This window comes from Neovison vison, chromosome 8 (genome assembly GCF_020171115.1).
Source record: "Neovison vison isolate M4711 chromosome 8, ASM_NN_V1, whole genome shotgun sequence".
NCBI lineage: Eukaryota > Metazoa > Chordata > Mammalia > Carnivora > Mustelidae > Neogale > Neogale vison.
The window spans coordinates 27,966,075-27,990,234 of NC_058098.1; the positions used below are offsets into that span (position 1 = coordinate 27,966,075).

The 24,160-nt window shown below is 46.4% G+C and overlaps 1 protein-coding gene across 1 annotated transcript; it reads right to left on the reverse strand.

The window, feature by feature from the left end:
* Positions 1-3,554: 3,554 nt before the first annotated feature.
* SIRPB2 (signal regulatory protein beta 2) lies at positions 3,555-9,480 on the reverse strand. Its single transcript, XM_044262197.1, is given in 6 exon segments — positions 3,555-3,617; positions 3,708-3,884; positions 5,535-5,877; positions 6,997-7,213; positions 7,216-7,337; positions 9,476-9,480. Coding segments are annotated over 6 exon segments (927 nt in total).
* Between the last annotated feature and the right edge of the window lie 14,680 nt (positions 9,481-24,160).

Sequence of the window (24,160 nt, forward strand, 5' to 3'; positions counted from 1 at the left end):
CTGGCTCCAGGCCTTCTCTGCAGGAGCAAGTGGGGGGCCTTGGAGGCCCTAGCAGAGCAATGTGAACAGACCGATCTCTCTCATTAGGAGCTGCCACAGAGGCCAAGCCTGGGCAGGTTCGACATGGTTTTTCAGGGAAGATGGAGGAGAGGGCAAGAACCATTGGTGGGGAAGGAAGGAGAGAAAGAAGTGGAACAGGAAAGGAGAAAACAGAAGAACAGGTGGGAAGAAACAGGTGCTCTGATTCAGAGAGACTTGGAGGACATCAACTGACCCCCAGAGGTCTAGATCCTGAGACTCAAACAGGATGAGCCTGTGTTAGGAGCTGTGGCCCAGGGCCCACCCCCTTCTCTGTCTTTGGTGGGTCACCTTGCCTGTGCAGGGCTCTGGGCCTTAAAGCAGGGGAGGGGCTGGAGTGAGCAGCTCCGATTCCAGTTCCTCCCCCACTCTTTCAGTCTGTCAATGGCAGGTTTTCCTGAGTGCCCACCAAGGTTCCCTGAGTTACCCATGGTTCATTTTATCTGCCAGGACCTTCTCCACCTCTTCTGGGGTCTGCTCCCACCCGCACACCCACTGAGGCTGGCACAGTTAATGTCTTACATGCACCAATGCATTTCAGCCTCAAAATGACCTAAGAAGGGAAATGATATTAGTTTATGGATAAGAAAACCAAGACACTTGGAGAGAACTCACCCAAGAGATGAATAGAGAACAGGAATTGAGTAGATTCCCAAGATTGTGGATTTTATCTCTACCGTCTACACCCCCTATAGGGGTCTAACATGTGCCAAGCACCTGCTTGGTACTGACACTTCCTGTGCCATGCCAGACATACTCCTCAGGGCCTTTGCATTTGCTGTTCATTTTGCCTATTATACTACCCCACCCCCAAAGCTACAAGTCTCTCTATTCACTCCATTCAGGTCTCTGCTCAAATGTCACTTTACCTGTAAGGACCCTCCTGTCCTCTCTAAATAAAACGTATCTCTTCTCCCTTGCTCTGGCAAGCACCCTCCCCACCCCAAATTCTGCCTTATTATTCCTTTTGCACCCACCACCATGTGACATGTTACTTATCTATATTTACTGGCTCATAGTCTGTCTTCCCCCAGTAGTAGGGATGCCCTGAGAGAACAGACTTTTCTCTTTAATTCTCAGCATACTAATTAGTGCCTGGCTTATTTTCTGCCTTCAACTACTTTTTATGACTGGGTTTTTATGACTTTTTATGAATGGTGAAAAGTGAGGCCCCTGCCCTCAGTAAGCTCAAATTCTGGAGGAGACAACTGGCCTTCATGAAGGAAATAGACCCATGTTTATTTCAGGCAGCAGCGAATGCCGGGAAGAGCACGTCCGATGCGTGAGGGCAATGAGAGGGATGGAGATGTCATGGTGGACGGAACCGTCTGGGAGCCCTCATGAAGGACACAGTTGAGCAGGGATACTTGGATGAGTTAAGGAATGTGGTGTGGCCAATGGCCAGGTGGGTGTCAGGGCAGAGTCAGTTTACGGGGTGGTAATGGGATATGTAATTGGGGAGGGGGTTAGTTTGCAGGGACTGGATTGTGCAAAGCCCTGCAAAGTCCAGGAGGTTTGGGGGGCAAAACAGTTCTTCCAGAGGCTTGGTTCCATGTTTCCTTCCTTGCTGTTCATTTCCTGGTGCTGCTGTGACAAACGACCACAAACCTCATGCTTTAGAGCAGCAGAAACTTATTGTCTCATCGTTCCCAAGACAAAAAGTCTGAAATCAGTATCATCGGGCAGGAGTCAAGGTGTCAGGGGGCCCTGCTCCCTCCAGAGGCTCTGTGGAGAAGCTGTTCTGGCTTCTTCCAGCTTCTGGGAGCTTCTGGCTTTTTTCAACTTGTGGTCACATCACTCCCATCTCTGCCTCTGTGGTCATGTTGCTGTCTTCTCCTCCGTGTCAAATCTCCTTCCTGTCTCTTCTTTATCAGGATACTCTTGACTGCATTTTGAGCCCACCTGGATAATCCGGGACCCACTCCCATCTCAAGGTCTTTAATTCCAGCCGCAAAGTCCCTTTATGCCATGTGAGGTCCTGGTCACAGGTTCCAGATATTACAGCGTGGATATCTTCTGGCAGGAGGCTATCATTCTGATGGCCATTCAATGCTTTAGGCAATTCTCAGGCTAAACTACTGTCCCCCTTGGCTGAGGTTTTGCAAGCTGTTTTTACTGTTGTCATGAAAAACAGCAAGGCTAATGCAGTTCCCCACAGAGCAGGTGCTAGTAAATGATCATATGGAAAGCAAAAAGGGAGCTCACAGATACTGAATGTACATGGTGCACACAGCACATATGAAGCCCACAATAAATGAATCAAATTAGTTCTTAGACAATGCAGAGAAGTTCACATTATGATCTGTGTCTGCATTATTATCCATCAGGGTCCAAGATGTGAAGCGACTGACTAGTCACTAGGGGCACACAGGGAGGGAGTGGGGACTTTGGGATTGTGAACCAGGCATGTCACACTTCCACCTGGCTTCTTGGCCTCGGTGCTGCTGATGCTTTGGACCAGACAACTCTTTGTTGTGCGGGCTGCCCTGGCATTTTAGGATGTCTAGCAACATCCCTGACCTCTACTCACTAAATGGTGAGAACCAGTTGTGACAACCCCCAAGTTGTGACAACCCCAAAACTGTGACAACCAAAAGTGTCTCTAGATATTGCCAAATGTACACTGGGGAGAAAACATCCTCTTCTTGAGCACTCCTGTTCTCACTTATACTCCCTATGACAGGTGGTGGTACAAAGATTTGCTTTTTCAGCTGGGAATTGAACTCAGAGCAAGGAAGCAGCTGTCTCTGGCCACTGAAGTAGACATTACTGGTTATCTACTGACATTTGGTCTTTGGTTCCTTTAGTGAAGAATGACAGCTGGGCACAGGGCTGCCAGAATAAAGACTACATTTCCCAACCCTCCCTGCAGCTAGTTGTGACCATGTGACCACATTCCAGCCAATTAGAGGTGATGTGGGCAAGTTCTCAGCTGTGCCCTTGAAGGGGAGGGTCCTACTCTTCTTTCCTGCCTTCCTCCCTAGACTTGCTGCCTGGGATGTGGACCTGGTAGCCACAAGAGGAAGGAATCCACTATTGCCTGGCCTGCCTATGCTTGGTTATTACTAGAGAAATCAATTTTCTTCTGGCTTAAGCCACTGTGACTTAAGAGTTTTGTAAAAGTTGCCAAACCTGTGTTTAACTGTTATAGCCACCCAAGCCAGCCATGGTGGGGAAGGAAAGAAGGCGGGAAATGAAAAGAGAAGGATGTAAGTGGAGGGACCTGGGCAGTCTGGCTCTGCAAGATCAGAGATGCTTAGGAAAAACTTCCAGAAAGTCTCTGGGTTGGATCTTGCAGCATGAGAAAATGTGGAGAGGGGATGATGGGAGCAGCCACTCCAGAAGGGGTTGTAGCAGGAACAAGGGCCCTGAGAAGAGAGCCAGGCAAAGCCCTGAAGGACAAGGAGGGCTTGCATGGGCTGCAAAAGGAGACATGCACACCAGAAGGGAGCCCAAGCAGTGCCCAGTGGAGAATTTCACCCGGTGAGTGGAAACCAGATGTAGAGATCCTGGCACTTGGCACGAGACCTGGGGAACATCTAGAGGTTGAGATCAGAGGCAGAGAAATGGCTGGGGAGCTCTGGCCTCTCTCCTGACTCAGAGGAGCCACTCTGGGGCTGACCTCTCACCCATGGCCCACGCCCCATGCTAAAGGGGGGCTCTGGGCCTGGGGTCTTGATGTCTTCTTGCCGGGGCCTCCTCCGGCAGGCAGCCAGGGCCAGCAGGAGTGCAGCCAAGATCACTGTCTTCAGCTGCAGGATCAAACTGTGAGCATAGACAGGAGGTCTGGAGGACACAAGGGAGAGCTTAGGAAGGAGCCTGGGTGAAGCCCCAATAGTCCAGACCTCAGTGTCCTCACAGGGAAATCTGGCCCAGCTGCTACAAACCACGGGGCCACATTCTCTCTACACTGAGAGAGGAGATCTAAGACCTCCCCTCCTTCTGTCCTGGATCTGAAGAGGATATTGGGCTATCCTACCTGTACGCTTAGTCATCTTGACAGCATTCCTGACTTCCGACAGTCATAGAAAACTGGGTTCATTTATTGGTTGCTCAACTCCTCTCCCCCAGACCTTGAGCTAAGCATTTCCTAATTGCCTAATATAATCCTTAAACTTATCTTGCAAGGTAGGATAATAATATATTGGTACAGATAAGGAGGCAGACTTAGAGAGGGGATATGATTTGCTTAGGGACATATATGTCAGAGAATTGATGGGACCAGGTGGTCTCGCTCCCAAGAATGGCAGGAACAGGGCTGAGCAATAGGGAGCATCCGGGGCTGCCACCCCAAGTCTCACCCCCAACCTCACCCCAGTCCCAAGTGCCCCTGACTATTAAGAGGTGATGTGACATGCATGGTTCTGGGCACTTGGCATGTGTAAATCTTATCAGATCTACATACAATCTTGTGAGGTAGGCTCTCTGATTCTTATCCTTTCTCCCCTCTAGTACGCAGAGCAGGACAACAACTACTTAAGGAGCGAGGCAACCTGCCCACAATCACACAGCTAGAAAGAGGCTCAACCCAGAATGCTTGTCTCCAAAGCCATGTTCTCCAGTGCTGTGTTATATAGTTTCATGCTGTATCCTTGCCCTGGCTTACGGGGGGCTCACTACCTCTCAAGTAAGACTGCCCTCTGAACAGCCAGCACTGGTTGTTAGAGAGTCCTTTCTTTGACTGAGCTTCAACATGGATCTCTGTTTTCCTGGTTCTGCAGCTGAGAAGAAGTCCTGGGACTATTTTCTTGGTGGCAGGTAACCCTAGAAGTCGGACTGCTCCCTTCCCACGGCCAAGCCATGTTTGACTGCCCTTGTCTGTGGGGACTGGTTACCTTCACAGCAGGTAGGTACATTTACCTGATAGAAACATCCTGTCTACATGCTCATGCTGAATTCTGTCTCTTGGGGAGAAGTGCAGTTTGCTGCAAAGAAGGGAGACAGACTCTCATTCCCATTTCTTTTCTGTCCTGCCACTTCCCGAGCCCCTATGCTATGACTTGGGGTCATCGAGATGAGTCTGCCTGGGATTGGGGGCTAGAAGTCAAACCCTGCAACTATGAGGGACTATAGTTAGACCTGTGGGAGCATCTCTGGGGTAGGGACAATGTCTGATTCATTGCAGGATCTATAATACCTAGTACAGTGCAAGGCAGTGAGGAGAGGAAGTTAAATCATTGATGGTCTATATACAAAGTTGTGTGGAGCCCAGCATGGCAAGAAATTAACTCTGTCTCGGAGAAACAGAAGGTTTCACAGAGGAGGGGCTATTTGTGTTGGGCCTTGAAGGACGAGTAGGAGTTCTCCAGAGAGAGGGAGAAGGAATTCCAGGCAGAGGAAATGGCTTGTGTAAAGGTTGGAGGCTGAGAACAGCTGGCTTATTTGGGACGTGACAGAAAGTTCCCTGTGGACCACCTTCCCCTCACCCCTGATGCCTCCTAAACCATTTGTCTCACTTTTACTCTCAGCTTGGTGCCCTGTCCAGACAGGTATTGTCCATTGAGTTTCCTCTGAAACTTGACACAGTAGTAGTTGCCTACCAATTCAGTGGAGGCACCTTGCAGAAGAATGCTAAAATCCCTCCTGGAGTCCTGGACTGCTATCATGTTGGGGTGGAAGATACCTTCAAAGTTGTAAATGGCCTCCCGGCTCAGGCCAGCCCCTCGAAACCACCTAATGGGTTCTGAGGGACTATCTCCAAGCACTGTGCTGTTCAGAAATACAGAGTCTCTAGTGGTTGCTAATACCAGCCCCTGGGGCTGTATGATCCAGAGGTCTGGGTCTGGATCCCTGGCTCCTGAAGCCAAAGAGAGGGGCCTTGCTGTATTCTGTTTCTTCCTCCGCTGTCCGCTCATGACCTCCCTCATATCTTCCCTCTCTCCCCTCTTCCCTGATTTCTCAACTCAGCGACTTCCTCTGTATCCTGCCATTACTCTCAAGTAGATTCACTCAGTAGAGAAGTTCTCAGTACCTCTTATGTGCTGATGTTAAGATCTGGAAAAATGAAGCTCAGCAGGGCACACAGATACCCTGCTAGGAGGAACAGATACCCTGCTAGGAGGAAGTTCTCAGTCTGGTGGTGGAGATGGCCCAGAAAATCCCCCTGAGATCGGAAACCTAGATGACTGTAGGACCAAGAGAAGGCTCCTGTCTCAGCTTGGAAGGAGCCCATGAAGCCCTTCGGACATGCTTGCACCAAGTTAAAATGCACCTTTTCCCCTGCTCCCAGCCACCTGCCACAGGTATTCTGCCTGTCAGCAGTCTACAGGGTAGTTCCACAAACATCCATTCTTCTAGTTCATCACCCGAATGACCTTCAGTGTAGGAATGTCACTTATTCTGCAAGTTAAGCACTTGAATTATATAGAATTGAAGTGATCGATTTAAGAACATACTCTCATTGAATGGCAGACCCAGGATTTGAGTACCCAGGTCACCGCTGCTGGACTTAGAGATATCATGACTGATAATGTGGGGAGTGCAGTAGATGAAATTATCAGCCCTAGTTCTTGACTGTCCTGGCGGTATGGCGCATTCATACTCTTGCCAGGGTCTTGAGGTGGGAAGAAGGTTATATATCATGATCTCTTGACTTTGAGCTTAGCTATGTGACTTGCTTTAGCCAATGGGTTGTTAGTGGACATGATGCGATTAGAAGCCAGAAACATGCTTGGGGTATTGGGACTTGTCCTCTTTGCTCCTGCCATCTCCATCACACAGATGTACTCTGGATAGCTGCAAAAAGACATGGCCCTGGAACGAGGCATGTGGGGCAGAACCCCTCCCGCTGCCTGTACACATGTGAGTGCGACACACTTATTTCATGTGCTGCTGGGATTCGTGTGCACAGCATGGCTGTGGGTAAAGGGATGCAGATCAGAACCGGGTGCTTGGACCTGCAGAGCCTGCTACTCAACATTCACAAGCATGGAGGTGCCCTCCTCTGGGACCTTTTCTGATTTCTCACTCAAGTCACTAACCCCCACACAGTGGTAGCTTCCAGCATGCTTGCTGGGGACATTGTGGATAGAGATGGAACAGTCACAACCAAGTGGCTCCAGTGTCTGCTGGATCACTGGTGTCACCCCAGGAAAGCATCCATGTTTGAAGTTACAGATCTCTTGCCAGTGCTGAGGCTCACCTTGACCCATTTAAGGATGTCATCAGTGTCGGAGCCATCCACTGTCCACCACAGTGGACCTTCTGCCACCAGCATGGGGCCCTTGGGCTGTAGCACCTGCTACTCACTCCCTTTGCTCCTACAACAGAAGAAGAAAGTCTTTGTGCTGAGGAGGAAGGACCTGGAGCCCTCAGAGGGGAGCTTGACCCCATCTAGGCATTAGCTGACCAGGAATAATTGATCGGGATGCTGGAGGGATATTGTCAGGGGAGGAAAATGCAAAAGATGGGGAGGTCGGCTGGAAAGACAGAACGGAGGTATTAGATGAAGAACATAAAAATTATAGATGGCACTTAAGTACCCACCATGTGCCAAGCCTTACATGTATGGCCATTTATTCTTCCCAATGCTCCTGTGATGTGGGCAGCCATATTACTATCCTCCCAGATGGTTAGGTAAGTTTCCCAGGTTCGCTACTTATGGGCTGAATGGCCAAATTCACGGTGGAGTCCTAACCCCCAGTACCTTTGAATGTGGTTGCATTTGGCAGACAGGGTCTTTAAAGAGGCAATTCAGTTAAAATGAGAGCATGAGGGTGGACCCCTAATCCGATATAATGGGTGTCCTTATAAGAAGAGGAGATGAGGACACAGATACACATAGAGGGAGGCCCGTGTGGAGGCACAGAGTGAAGATGGCAGATGGCTGCCAATCCAGCTGATACCTTCACCTAGACTCCTAGCCTCCAGAAGGAAGAGAAAATGCTTTCCTGTTGTTCAAACCACAGTCTGTGGCCCTTTGTTATGGTCACCCAAACTAACAGTTCATCCAGTAAGAAGGGGACAGTCTGTTTCTGGAGCGCCTGTTCTCAGCCCTCAAATATATCACACAAAATGAGTGTGCTGTGATATTCAGTGTAAACATCCTCCCTGCTTCCTGTGACTTCTTTTTTTTTTTTTTCCCCAAGTGAGAATATTGTCTTATATGACATTTTCTTTTTTTGTCTGTTTGTTTTTTGTTAATTTTTTAATTTCTTTTCAACGTAACAATATTCATTATTTTTGCACCGCACCCAGTGCTCCATGCAATCCATGCTCTCTCTAATACCCACCACCCGGTTCCCCCAACCTCCCACCCCCCCGCCCCTTCAAAACCCTCAGATTGTTTTTCAGAGTCCATAGTCTCTCATGGTTCACCTCCCATTCCAATTTTCCTCAACTCCCTTCTCCTCTCCATCTCCCCTTGTCCTCCAAAATTTGTAATTTTTGGATTTTCTTATTTTTAAGTAATCTCTATGTCCAACATGGGGCTTGAACTCACAACCCTGAGACCAAGAGTCACATGTTCTACAAACTGAGCTACCTAGGTGCCTCCCCTCCAGCCACGTGAATTCATTTTTTTCCAGATTTTATTTATTTATTTGACAGGCAGAGATCACAGGTGGGCAGGGAGGCAGGCAGAGAGAGAGGGGAAGCAGGCTCCCCACTGAGCAGAGAGCCCAATGTGGGGCTCAATCCCAGGACCCTGAGACCACAACCTGAGTCAAAGACAGAGGCCCAACCCACTAAGCCACCTAGGCACCCCTCTATTTTTTTTAAACTACCTTATTGAAGTATTATTTACATACAGTAAATACCAGAAATTGCACTATATACAGTTCTATGACTTTAAAAACATTTTTTAAAAATTTGAAGTACAGTTGACATATAATATTATATTTATTTTCAGGGGTCAACCACTTTGGGGGTTGAACTGCTGAGTTTTACCTCAAAATGGACATCGAGAAAGAGGGCTGAGGCCTCCCATGCAAGTTCTTTCACAGCTGGGTTATGAACATCATCTCAGGTGCTCCCCTCAAGAACTCTCTGAGGTAGGTATTATTCTTGTTACCACCATTTTCCAGATGAGAAAACTGATGGGGGCGGAAACATGAGGGGACCATATATTCAGTTGGCATCATGAACAGGATCTGGACTCAGAACAGGTGACTTAAAGTTCTGCTCAATGTAGGTCATCAGCTTTGTGCCCCAACTTTCCCCTTGATGTATGTGACCATCAGACGGATGATTCCATCCCACCTCAAGACACAAGTGTGCAGGATATCATGGTGTTTCTCTGTTGCAAGTGAGGTGGGGGAGTAGGGAGGTGAGGCAGATGTTTCCTTCTAAGAGGATGTGGGGAGGGGAATGTGGAATTCTAAAAACCTTTCCCGCCTGTCCTTGGCTAGGCCTGTGCTAGAAGCCCAGGAACCGCCTCACAGTTGTGACTAAGTCATACCTCATGTTCAGTCTTAGGGATTGCTTTTGTCTATGGAGTTCTTTGTTCCAAGAAGTTCAGCAGCATCTGCCCTCAAACACCATGATGTGAGCCAGTCAGGTCTGTTCACTCTAATCCTTTCTGGTGGTTTGTTCCCTGGCCTCAGGTCGTTTCCCCGCACCTCACACACAAGCACAGAAAGATGCCCTCCACTCAGCACAGGGTTGAGAATAGTGCCTGTTCCCACCAGCCAAACTAGAATACCTTATGATTGACAGAGCAATGGGTAGAACACACAGAAGGGAGTACTCATAGAGAAGTGCTCTGTTTCCGTCCAGCAAAGCTGAACAGCAAGACCCTGACATGATAAAAACAGATAACATTCTATTGTGAGGCTTTGACATGTGTTTAAGTAAAGTTCTGACAACAGTAGAATAAAGACTGGGCAGTGGGGGAGACACTAGAATCCCTTCGAAGGTTTCCTATCCTGTGCGCTTAATGGTGTGCTGTCATTTAAAGGTAGATGATGATAAATTATAGACGAATACTGTAAACCCTAAAGCAACCACTAAACAACAAAATGAAGAGTTATAGCTAATAAGCCAATGAAGGAGACAAAATAGCATTGTAAAAATATTTGTCAATCAAAAGAAGACAGAAAAAGAAAAAAAGGGAACAAAGGACAAATAGGACAAATAGGAAGGTAATACGATCTAAACCTAATCTTGTAAAAAGTCATCTCAAATGTAAATGGTTTAAATACACCATGTAAAAATGAGAGATTGTTGGATTGGATTAAAAAAAGTAAAACCTAACTATCTGTTGCCTACAAGAAAGCACTTTAAATATTGAAGGTTCATGTATGTTAAAAGGAAAATGATGGGAAAAGATATAGCCTATGAATACTAATCAAAGGAAAGCTGTTTTTAAAGTCTATCTTTTTCTGGTTTTTTTTTTTTTTGGTTTCTTTTTTTTTTTTCAATTTATTTATTTTCAGAAAAACATTATTCATTATTTTTTCACCACACCCAGTGCTCCATGCAAGCTGTGCCCTCTATAATACCCACCACCTGGTACCCCAACCTCCCACCCCCCTGCCACTTCAAACCCCTCAGATTGTTTTTCAGAGTCCATAGTCTCTCATGGTTCACCTCCCCTTCCAATTTCCCCCAACTCCCTACTCCTCTCTAACGCCCCTTGTCCTCCATGCTATTTGTTATGCTCCACAAATAAGTGAAACCATATGATAATTGACTCTCTCTGCTTGACTTATTTCACTCAGCATAATCTCTTCCAGTCCCGTCCATGTTGCTACAAAAGTTGGGTATTCATCCTTTCTGATGGAGGCATAATACTCCATAGTGTATATGGACCACATCTTCCTTATCCATTCATCCGTTGAAGGGCATCTTGGTTCTTTCCATAGTTTGGCGACTGTGGCCATTGCTGCTATAAACATTGGGGTACAGATGGCCCTTCTTTTCACGACATCTGTGTTTTGGGGGTAAATACCCAGGAGTGCAATTGCAGGGTCATAGGGAAGCTCTATTTTTAATTTCTTGAGGAATCTCCACACTGTTCTCCAAAGAGGCTGCACCAACTTGCATTCCCACCAACAGTGGAAGAGGGTTCCCCTTTCTCCACATCCTCTCCAACACATGTTGTTTCCTGTTTTGTTAATTTTGGCCATTCTAACTGGTGTAAGGTGATATCTCAATGTGGTTTTAATTTGAATCTCCCTGAGGGCTAATGATATGGACATTTTTTCATGTGTCTGATAGCCATTTGTATGTCTTGATTGGAGAAGTGTCTGTTCATATCTTCTGCCCATTTTTTGATGTGTTTGTCTGTTTCGTGTGGGTTGAGTTTGAGGAGTTCATTATAGATCCTGGATATCAACCTTTTGTCTGTACTGTCATTTGCAAATATCTTTTCCCATTCCGTGGGTTGCCTCTTTGTTTTTTTGACTGTTTCCTTTGCTGTGCAGAAGCTTTTGATTTTGATGAAGTCCCAGAAGATCTTAATATCAGGTGAAGTAGACGTCAGAGCAAAGACTATCTCTAGGAAGAAAGAATGTTATTTCATAATGATAAAGTAGCAAATTAATCAAGAAGACTTACAAATCCCAAACATTTGTGCACCAGATAATAGGACTTCAAAGTATATGAAACAAAACCCAGTAGAATGGCAGGGGGAATCAGAGAAATCCACAGCTATACTTTGAGATATCAATATCCTTCTTTTCACAGTTGATAGAACATGTAGGCAGAAAGTCAGAAAGAGTACAGAAGACTTGAAAAGCACTGTCAACTAACTTAGTCTAATTGACATTTGTCGAACACTCTGACCCCCAAATAGGATGATATACAGTTCTTTTCAAGTGCACAGAGAACATTTGCCAACATGGAGCATATTCTGAGTCATAAAAATGGTCTCAACAAGTTAAGAAGAATTCAAGCATACTCTTTAACCACAGTGTAATTAAATTAGGATCAGTAACAGATGCCTGGGAAACCCTGAGTTATTCACAAGCTGAATAACATACTTTCCAATAACACATGCATTAAAGACAGAATGAAAGGGAAATTAGAAGGTATTTTTATCCAAATGAAAATGAAAACACAATATTAAAATTTGTGGGATGTGTCAGGAAATTTATAGCATTTAATGACTATATTAAGGAAGAAGAAAAGACTTAAATAAATGATCATATTTATTATCTTAAGAAACAGGGAGGGGCACCTGGTTGACTTAATTGGTTGGGTGCCCAACTCCTGATCTGGGCTTGGGTCGTGATCTCAGGGTCCTGGGGGTAGAGCCCTGTATCAGACTCTCTGCTCAGTGTGGGGCGTGCTTGGGATTTTTCTCTGTCCCTCTCACTCTGCCCCTCCCCAACCACCCATGCTTTCATCTCTAAAAAAAAAGAAAAAAAAAGGGAAGAAACAGGAAAAAAAGAGCAAATTAAATTCAAAGTAAGTAGAAGAAAGGAAGCCACAAATATCTGTATGAAAATCAACAAAGTAAAAAACAAAAAACAATAGACAAAAGTCAATAAAAATGAAATCTTTGAGAAGATCATTATAATTGATAAACCTGTAGCCATACTGGAAAGAGAGAAAGAGAGACTCAGAATACTAATCAGGAATGAGAGAGGTGACACCAGTACAGACTTTACAGATAAAACCACAATGAGCTATTTCTACACACCTGTGAGAATGACTAAAATGAAAAAGATCGACCATACCAATGTTGGCGAGCACGGAGAGGAAATACCATCTTCATATATAAAGACTCATTAATACTGAAGCCTCTGAGGTCCTTGAACCTGACTTTCTGCTATTTGCAATGTGTCCTGTCCTGTGACTTGGTTGGCCTTTCTTGTTTTCTTTTCCTGTTTTATGTCAAATCCCATGACATGCTGGTTGGTGTTGTTTGAAGGTTTTTTCCTGATGTATGACACACATAATACTGTAGGCAAGTGCACAAGTATTACCTGGGGCTCACTGAATTTTTAGACTTTTGGTAACTGTATATACCTGTATAATCACCACCATGAGCCAGAGAAGGTTCCTTCTTGTTCCTTCACATTCAGTCTCTGTGTAAGGCCCCGACAGTTGCGTGGGGGAAGCAAACTGTGTCCTGCCTCATCTTACAAGGGCACTAATCCCATTCCTGAGGACTCCCCCCTCATGACCTTGTCGTGTCCCAAAGGCTCCACCTCCTAACACCATCATGCTGAAGGGGGCGTGTATGCTTCAACATAAGAAGTTGAGGGGGACACAGACATTGTGTCCATGGCCAATGACAGTGCAGTGGGGGTGTGAGCCATCCATGCGGACAGTGGGTGTGTTTTTCCAAGATGTTGGGGAAGGTCATGGAAAAGCTGTGACCACCCACTGACCTGTTAGTTGAACCTATGGACTAGGAAGCTCCACATCTCCTCCTGTCCTCCAAACAGGGGCTTCATGTGCCTTTCCCACATCCAAAGGCTGTTCCAGGGACGTGGCCTGTAGATAGTGATGTGGTGTTAACATTTGGACGGTATATAAGACTGAACCCAGTTAAGGCCACTATAGAAATGTTAAGCTTTGGCAGTGGAGGGGGTGGATACATTCCTCTTGCTGCCACCCAAAACAAACCTTGTATGTAAGTTCCTTTTGATTAGCACGGTGATCCTGCTTAAGATTCTCTCTCCCTCTGCCCCATCCCCCGCCTTTTGTTCTCTCTAAATAAATAAATAAATACACAAATAAAACTGCTGTCTATCAGACTGGAGTGACTGACCTGTTTCTTTGATCTCTGGCGGGAGCGGGGGGGGGGGGGGGGGGGGGGGGTGGGAGGCAGTGTCTCAGGGGGCCAGTTTTAGATTACACGCAGGAAGTTCCCCAAGAGGGCTGTCAACTGACAGTTGTTGCCTTTTTTCTTTTTTGTAATGCAAGTGCCTGACTTAAGCTTTGATGGCCAAGGCATGCATTTCAAGGAGGCATCCACTTCTCAAATGAACACCAGCACAGCCCCCAGCCTGGATAAAGAGCCAGGCTTGACCTGCGGCTGCTCCTTTGTTTCAGAAATCTTGGTTAATTTCTGTAACTGACCATTTGGTCCTCTTGCCTTTTTCTCTTCCCAAGCTTTAAATTTCTGCTACCCTGTTTAAAATTCAGCAATAAAGACTGAGCCCAGGAAACCTTAGCACCCTACCTTTGACTCCAATAAAAACAGAACCCCATGCCCATGCACACTCACTGTCTTCCTGTGACCTTGCTGTGTGGCTCCAGGTTTACTGTGTGATTTCCAGGTCTCATAAGGAATAATTCTTTATTTCTTTTTAAAGTTTCCTAATGGTTGTTGCTGAAGGGCATCTTGGAATCAGGAGAACCACAAGGGCAGGTCCTACCTCAATTGCAGTTGTTAATAGGCTCAAAACTCCGGCCTCATAGGTAACCACCAATCTGATTTCTATTACCATTAGACCAGTTTTGCTCGTTCTTGAATTTCATATAAATAGAGTCATACAGTGACTGGTGGTGTCTGGCTCCTTTCATTCATCTCAAAGCTTTGTATGTGTACTTGTGTTCTTTTTTTCGCATTGTGGTAAAAAACAAAACCCAAACCATAACATTAAGTTTACTTTCTTAACCATTTTTAGGTGTACAGTTCAGTAGTGTTAAGCGTATTTAAGTGGTTGTGCAACAGATGACTAGAACTTTTTCATCTTGCAAAACTGAAATTCTATACTCCTCAAACACTAATTCCCCCTCCCTTCTCCCTTCAGCCCTTGGCAACTATCTTTCCACTTTCTGTCTCTATGATTTTGACTATTTTAGAATACTTAATATAAAAGGAATCATATAGTATTTGCCCATTTGTGGCTGCTTTATTTTGCTTAGTGTGATTTCCTCGAGGTTCATGCATATTGTAGCCTGTGATGGGATTGCCTTCTTCTTAAAGACTGAATGGGGTGCCCTGGTGCCCAGTTGGTTAAGCGTCTGACTCTTTTTTTTTTTAATGATTTTATTTACTTATTCGACAGAGAGAGAGAGAGAGAGAGAGATATCACAAGTAGGCAGAGAGGCAGGCAGAGCGAGAGGGGGAAGGAAGCTCCTTGCTGAGCAGAGAGCCTGATGTGGGGCTCAATTCCAGGACTCTGAGATCATGACCTGAGCGGAAGACTGAGTCACCCAGGTGCCCCTGACTCTTTTTTTTTTTTTTAAAGATTTTATTTATTTATTTGACAGAGAGAGTGCACAAGCAGGGGGAGCAGCAGACAGAGGGAGAAGCAGGCTCCCTCCTGAGCAAGGAGCCTGCAGGACTCAGTCCCAGGACCCTGGAATCATGGCCTGAGCCAAAGGCAGATGCTTAACTGTCTAAGCTACCCAGGAGTTCCTTTTTTGTTTTTGTTTTTTAAGATAGATAGATAGATAGAGCAAGCTCACCAAGCAGGGGGGAGGCACAGAGGGAGAGGGAGAGAGAGAATTTTAAGCAGGTTCCATGCTCACTGTAGCCCTATGCAGGGCTCCATCTCAGGTCCCTGAGATCATGACCTAAGCTGAAATAAATACCCAACTTTTGTATCAACATGGACAGAACTGGAGGAGATTATGCTGAGTGAAATTAGTCAAGCAGAGAGAGTCAATTTTCCTATGGTTTCACTTACTTGTGAAGCATAAGGAATAACATGGAGGACATTAGGAGAAGGAAAGGTGAGCCTGGTGGTGGGTATTACGGAGGGCACTGCATGGAGCACTGGGTGTGGTGCATAAACAATGAATCTTGGAACACTGAAAAAATAAAAAGATTAAAAAAAAAAGTTGGAAACTTAACTGACGGATCCAACCAGGCACCCCAGCGTCTGACTCTTGATTTTGCATTTCTTTTCTTTTAATTACTTTATTTATTTTTAAATTTAATTTTGTTTTTTTCAGTGTTGATTTTGCATTTCTGCTTGGAGAGGCTGACCATCTATTTTCATATGCTTGTTGGCTATTTGTAGGTCTCCTTTAGAGAGGTGTTTGTTTATTCAAGTCCTCACCCATTTTTTATTTTTATTTATTTATTTATTTATTTATTAAAGATTTTATTTATTTATTTGACAGACAGAGATCACAAGTAGTCAGAGAGGCAGGCCGAGAGAGAGGAGGAAGCAGGCTCCCTGCTGAGCAGTTAGCCCGATGCAGGGCTCGAACCCAGGACCCTGGGATCATGACCTGAGCTGAAAGCAGAGGCCTTAACCCACTGAGCCACCATTTGTGGAGGTTTCTTGTCTGTTCTAGATATTAACCCTTTATAGATACATGACTTGCAAGTATTTTCTCCCATTCCATAGGTCGCCTTTTCTTCATGTTGATGTTTTCTTTGATGCAGTTTTTTTTTTCTTAATGTTAAATAATGTTTTTCTCTACTAGAAATTTCTAGTTTTAAGTCATATAGTTAGGTCTTAAATCTATTTTTGGTTAATTTTTGTCATACCTGCCTGATGATTTGATTCTTTTGTCACTATATAATGACCTTCTTTATTTCTTATGACTTTTTTTCCCCCTGAAAGTCTGTTTTATCTGCTATGAGTATGGCCACCCCTTGCTGTCTTTAGGTTTTCATTTGCATGGAATATTTTTTTTTCCATCCTGTCACTTTAAGCCTACCTATATCCCTAGAATTAAAGTGAGGTTGTTGTGCTCGCTTCGGCAGCACATATACTAACGTGAGGTTGTTTTTTTTAGACAATATATAGTTGGAGGGGGCGTGTTGGGGAGACAGGCAATATATAATAAAGTAAATAAGTAAATCATGCAGTATGTTAGAAAAGTGATCATTCTTATGAAAAAAAAAAGGGAGGAGGAGAGACGGTGAGAAGGAGAGAGGTGAGAAGTCACGGGGGCCAGGGTAAGGACTTTGGCGGTTTCTGTCAGTGATATGACCACCTATTGCAAGGTTTTGGAGCAGAGGAAGGACAAGATCTAACTATTGTTTTGAAGGGCTCCTCTGCTGGCTACATGGAGAATGGATGGGCGAGGCCAGGGCAGAAGCAGGGAGGTCAGTGAGGAGCTAATTGCAGCAATCCAGCAAAGAGGATGGTGAATGAATTCAGGGAGTGGAGATGGAGAGATGTGGTCGTTTCTGGATACATTTCAAAGCAGAGATAACACGGTTTCCTGATAGAAAGGATGTGAGATGAGAGAGGAGAGTCAAGGATGCCACCTAGATTTTTGGCTCAAACACCTGGAGGAGTGAAGTTCCCATGAACTGAAATAGGGAAGTTGTGGGATAAGTAGAAGGTCAGTTTTTGAAACGGTGAGTGTGAGATGTTTTTGTGCATCCAAGTGTAAGGGTGGGGCAGACTGAGTGGAGTCATCCAATCAGTAGGCCGTATGTATATCCACTGGGAAGGTTGAAATTCAATTGGCCACCTGTGTAGGGGCGGGGCTCAACCACCCCCATAAAGGTTGCTCTGCCAGGCTGCCAAGGGGGGCTCCTGCAGGAGAGCCGGGGGCTCCTGCAGGAGGGCCGGGGGCTCCTGCAGGAGGGCCGGGGGCTGCTGCAGGAGAGCCGGGGCTCCTGCAGGAGAGCAGCGGCTGCTACAGGAGGGATGGAGTCGGCGGAGAGCGGTGAAGTCGGCGGAGAGCGGTGGAAGTCCGAGGAAGGCGGTGAAGTCGGCGGAGAGCGGTGAAGTGGAGCGGAGAGCGGTGGAAGTCGCAGAAGAGCAGGGGAGTCGACGGTGTATAGAAGAGCTGTAACAGCTCTTGTAAGAGCTATAACCGCGTTTGGCGGTCCAGCCTCCAGCCTCCGGCGGCCTCGAGCTGCCGCGGGCAGCCCCCAGCCTCAGCAGCGGCGCTGAGCCGCCGCCTGCAGCGTGCAGCCTCCGGTGGCGGCCCCGAGCGCCGCCGCCTGCAGCTTCCATCCTCCGGCGGCGGCCCCGAGCGCCGCCGCCTGCAGCCTCCGGCGGCGGCCCCGAGCGCCACCGCCTGCAGCTTCCATCCTCCGGCGGCGGCCCGGAGCACCGCCGCCTGCAGCTTCCAGCCTCCGGCGGCGGCCCGAGCCATCGCCTGCAGCCTCCAGCCTCCGGCGGCTCAGCAGTCCAGTCGTCTGCGGTCCAGTTGTCAGCGGTCCCTCGACGCCTGCGGTCCTGAGACATCTGCGGTCCAGTTGTCAGCGGTCCCTCGACGCCTGCGGTCCTGAGACATCTGCGGTCCAGTTGCCAGCGGTCCCTCGATGCCTGCGGTCCTGAGACATCTGCGGTCCAGTTGTCAGCGGTCCCTCGACGCCTGTGGTCCTGAGTCATCTGGGGTCCAGTTGTCAGCGGTCCCTCGACGCCTGCGGTCCTGATGCCTACAGACGCTAGAGGCCAGCAGTCGGTCCTGACACCTGCAGCCCCTAGATGCCAGCAGTCTGGAGGCGTAAGCAGCCCTAGATGCCAACGGCCCCTAGACACCAGCAGCCTCCCTGCAAAATGCCTCGCCACCCCGAACCACAAGTGGCCTTGTCCGCAGTGGTGGCTTCCTCCGGGTGGAAGCCTGGTCAGAGTAGCATCGTGGGGAGCAGAGTCTGTGTCATCTGGGTTGTCCTCCTTGTCATTGTTGCTTCTTCGTCATTGGGAGTGGCCTCATCCAGGAAATGGTCTTGTCCAGAACAGCCTCTTCTTGGGAGCGGCCTTGTCCGGGGAGAAACTTCATTGAGCAGTGGCCTTGTCTTGGGAGTGGCCTCTTCTTGGGAACGGCTCCAATCATGGAGCGGCCTCATCTGTGGAGCAGCAACGTCATCTAGAGCGGCCTCGTCCAGAGTGGCCTTCTTGGAAGTGACCTTGTTGGGTTCATCGTCACCGCCTTTTCGTAAGAGGTAGCTCTGACCGGTAGTTTGATTCCTGATGCTTGGCGCGAAATAAAGTTTTGCTTGACCTTCGCTTTGTATCAGTCTCGTTCCTTTGATCACGGACCCTAACACAAGTAGAGCTACAGAGGAAGCAGTTAGATATAATATCTAAGGGAGAGGTCCCAGCTGGAGAATAAAATTTGTGAGATTCAGCCCCGGGAGCTGGATTTTCATTGGACCACATCAGTTATGGAGGCCCACCTCCTGGCCAGTGATTGGCTGAGTAACTGGTTGAGGGACAGATGTTGAGATTTTGGCCAATCGGATGTGAAGGGAAGAGTATGGCAGCCTGGGGGTTGGGGGGCAGAATTCTTCTAGATTTCTCTGTGCATAGATGGTGGATTTTTAAGAAACCTATATGGGCGAGTCTAATACTTACCATTATTAAAGCATCATAGAAACTATCGGCAGGATATTCAGAGCTCTAGGTTCTGAGAACCGGTTAATATATCCTGGTTTGATATTATATCCCTGTCTGAATTATAACCCGGTTTGATTAATATATCCCTGTCTGAATTTGCCTCCCTCGTGACTTTTTTTTTTCTTTTTTCTGCCAAGCCTGAAATCAATTCCATCCAGGAATCTGGGGAAAAATGAGGTTTCCAAAAGATTTTCATGAAACTCATTATTTTCTTTCTTCCCACATTTTAATAATGGAGGAGTGTTGGAAAGTTGAGAACAAGGCACACACAGATTTGGTGTTTTGCGTAGTTGAGAGAATTAGTGTTTTATGTGGTTGGATGCATTAGATATTCTCCTCCAAAGTCAAATTGATGTTTATTAAGAAAAGAAACTAAATAACTTTATATAATACCCCCACGTTGTTGCAGCCTTTTAATCTTTTTTATAGATTTATTGAGATGCAACTCACCGGGCCTAAAATTCACCATTTAAAGTGAGCAGTTCAATGGTACATTCAGAGTTGAGATGCACTGGGCTTAGAAAGCATAGACTTCTGACAGGTAATTATAAAATGTGCCTCCTGGTGTCACTGCCCAGCTCTGAAGCCCAGTTTTTACAGATGCCTTTCTCTCCAGTGTTCTGTGCTTTGCTGTGGCCAGGTTAGGGAGAAGATCAATGTAATGCATCTGTCCCAGGGGAGACTGTATAGAGTATAAATGCATCTTTGAGTTTCAATGGCTGAGCTCAGATGAAAGATGCGGGAGTTTGGAAGAACAGTCTCCTGTAAAGGCAGTTTCTCTCTCTCTCTTTTCCCTCTCATCCCCTTCAACAAACTTCTGAGACGAGGCAACATTGCCCGATCTGCTGGGGAGAAAGGGAGCTAGAGGGAACCAGCACTCGTGGAGCCCTGAGAAGGGTCCTGCAACTTGCTCCTCCTGCAAACCCTAGCTCCCATTTGGAGGGATTGGAAAGTCAGGACTTGGACCTTCCTTCTTGGTGACATGACCTGTGGAGTTCCTGCCCCCAGTCTGGCCCTGCAATAGAACAGATCTGGATAAGGCCTCTGCCTGGGTGGAGAGGACCTGAGACCACCCTGCAGAGTTTCCTGGGATCCCAAGGTAGCCAGATTTTCCAATGTGCTTAGGAGGATTGTGAGAAAAGCTGAAAGTGAACAAATGGAGGGAAGGTTTGAGATCAGGAAGAAGTTAATTCTAACACCACTGTGGATCTAAAGTTAAAGGCAACATAGGGTGATGGACATGCTAGCTCATACCTGCAGAGACTGATGTCACAGAGACAACTTGGACACTACTGGGGATGGAGAGACTGGGGGAGCCCCGATTTGACTGAGGATAACCTGAATGTCAAGTTTAAGTCCCTGAAAGGGTGCTTAAAATAAAAATTATGTTAAGTCATAGAAAAGTAAAAAAAAAAAAGTAATACTTAAAAAAAAGATTTTATTTATTTGAGAGAGAGAGATGGAAAGATCATGAGAGGGAGAGGGGCAAGCAGATTCCCTGGTGAGTATGGAGCCTGAGGTGGGGCTCAATTCTAGGACACTGAGGTCATGACCTGAGCCAAAGTCATGGTTAATCAGCTGAGCCACCCAGGCATCCCCCAAAATGTAATACTTTTGGCATACCTGGAATGGTGGTTTGAGAGTTGCATCAAGGTTTGGTTGCTTTAGGTTAATCATGTCACCTAATTTCTCCAAGACACTACTTTGCTATTTGTCAACAGGGTCTGGGAAAGAAGGGTTGGACTAGGTATATCAGGTGACATGACCAGCTCAACTTGACCAGGACGTGAAATTGTCAGCATTTCTCAGGTGTTTAACTGCCCACTTGTGAACATTTTTCTTATAGGTCACCCTATTTGCAGGCCTCTCCCCAGTGTCCAGTGAGACTACAGAGAATCACCAGGATAGCCCAGGGTGACAGGGGAGAAGGCGGACATTCTCAGTCCCTGCAGAGATCATATGAATAGGCAAGAGAAAAAATATATACACTCATGCTGTCATGATAGGTGGAAACATTTTGTCCTTCTGCTTCTCTTTCCAAGCCATGCCTACAGAAATACCCCTTTGGTACCAGAGCCAAAGTCTGCATTATGTCCAAGGGCTTTTGGAAGGCAAGAAGGATGAAGAAGGAAAAACTGCCCTAGCCACCAGCTGTCCAGACCCTATGACTCTAAAAATCTCTTTCCAGCTCTGACTGTTCTCCTGAGCTCCAGACCTGAATGTTCATCAGCCTACTCAACATTGGCACTTGGATGATGAACAAACATTGTATGTATCATGTTCAAAACTGAACCCTTAGTTCCCTCCACCAAACCTATTCTTCCCCCTGTTCTCCCCATCTCATCCATTGCTTAGCCTAGCCAGGAAGCCATTCCCAATGACTTCCTCTTCATTACATTCCAACTTCAGTCTTCAAACAGGTACCCTTCACATTAGTCAATTTCCCTTCCTTCCATTGGCACTGCCATAACTCAGCCACCCTCCTTGTCCCCAGTTTACTACAATAACCTTCCAACTGAATTTTCCGATTACTTGCTTTCCTCTAATCTACTTACCTCCCAGGAGTCATGGTGATTTCTAAAAATGTATATCTGATTTTGTAATTTATTCTGTGGATTCAAACTCTTTACTATCTTTCCATCCTTCTTTGAGTGAAATCCAAACTCCCCACCATGGCCAGCAGCCCTCTGTGATTGTCTCCTGCCCATCTCTTCAGCACTGTTCCAGATCTACTATTCTCCAGTGCCAGCCTCAATGGCCCCCTTCCTCTTCCTCGAAGGTTCCAAATTCCATCATACCTTAGGTCTTGGCTCATTGGGATCATGTAACAGGAGTACCTTTCCCCAGGCTCTTGCAGCTTTCAGATAGCAGCTCAAATACTCCCTTTTCAGAAAGGCTTTCTCTACTGTTCTTCCTAGATAGCTGTCATTTAATTCCTGATTCCATGGAACTCTCTCATTGCAATCTGCAGTATCTTGCGTCTTTTATTTTCTTCAGGACACATATCACTTTCTTCTTTCTTCCTCCCTCCCTCGCTGTCTCCTTCCCTCTTTTCTTTCTTTAGTATCTCTCCTCCTCAGATTGTAAACTCCACAAGGGTAAGGACCATCCCTACCAGTGTTTACCAATGTTTCTTTGGTGTCTAAACCATGCCTGTTACAGAGTATAAACTCAGTAATATTTGTGGAATAAATGAAGGCATTAACTTCTTTGCAATGAGCCATTATTTGTGTGGAGGGTTTGGGCTTGATCAGAACACGAGCTTTCTCCTAAAGGGAGGAGGCATCTTTATGTCCAAGCTGGGACTCTTGTGACTGATTCATTTTCCCTCTGGTGTCAAGGTATGGGACACTTTGGGGTAGTCGCTATCATCTTTAGTATGACTTAGGGACTTACAAACTACCTGAAGTTTTTTTGTTTTGTTTTGTTGTTTTACTAAAGTATAGTTGAGCAGATGTTTGGAAAAGACCATTCTGAGGTCTGCGTCATGTATGGGTTGGAGACTCCAGAGTGAGAATCATGAGGAGGCTATTAGTGTGATGGGGGAACATGCTGATCAGGGTCTGAGCAACCATGAAGATGAACAGGAGGGAGCAGCAAAGTCAGGGGACTTGGACACCAAGGATGTCTAGGACACAAAATATGATGTGGCAAGTCCTTGTTATTCTCGCTCAACCCAGAGAGAGTGTCTCTCTAAATTTTCTCCCTAGGCATGGCCTAGGGATGAGGCTGACCTCATCCCTCTCCTGGCCCTGCTTCTGGGGGGAAGCATGGGGGAGGGAGGCCAGGGCAACGCCAGGCTCCCAGCATGGGAGGCTGGGGACGGGAATGTTGAAGTGGAAGCCTCTCTACTGCAAGTAGAAAATGTTGAAGAGGGAATTCATATCTGAGGGGGTAATGGAGGTTGGGCTCAGTACCCCCATCTTTGTAACTACAAAGGTTCAAGGGCACAGTGAGACAAACACAGTAGGATGCCTGTTTCCCTTGGGCATATTTTTCCTTCTACGGAGAACCCTTCTCCAGGACTTGGCCTACACTACCTCCCCCAAATCTTTACCAGGGCTATTTTGGGGCTCAGGACTAATCCTAGATCTACTCCACAACTAGAAAAGTGCATGTGTTCTTCCCTTCTGCTCCCCATTCGGAGGCACAGAGTGGGCTTTCATGTAGAACAAAAGGCCTGAGACATTGGGAAGCAGTAGAATGAGGATGAGTCAAGTTCTCCCCACCTGTCCATAGGCAGTAGGCCATGTGACTCCCTGGAAAGCACTGAGCAGAACTGGGTTTGAATCTGGGGTTTTTTTTTTTTTTGGTTCCATCACTTGTTATCTGAGTGACACTGAGCAGGTTCCTTCAGATTCCTCACCTGTAAAGTGGGGAATGGTGCCCACCTTGTGGGTTTGGTATGAGGATGAAACAAGATACTGCTTGTGAAGTGCTAGACCCGTGGTGATACCCATTAACAATGCGTTCCTTCTAATGTGGATTTGTAAATGTCATCATAGGAAGGGAACTTGGGGATTCCTTAGGGATTGTCCTTCTATTTATTTTTCCTTGGATCTTAAGTATGCAGAATTGTACCTATCACAATTCTTGCTTCAGCACACCCTCATCATTGATCCATGCATGAGCCTCTTTTATTAATCTACTTATCCATCCATCCATTCATCCATCCATGTGTCCATTCATCCATCCATACATCCACCCTTCCTCTTTCCCTCCTTTCCTTCCAATAATCTCCACATCTATCTACCTATTGACATATCTACTTATCAGTCTTATATTGTTATTCTTTCTATTTTTAATTTATAGTGATAAAAACATTCATGAAACCACCACCCAGCATGGCAGCTAGAACCCTGATATTAACTTCCATCTACTTATACATGCCCACCTTTCTCATCCTTTTCCCTTCACCCACC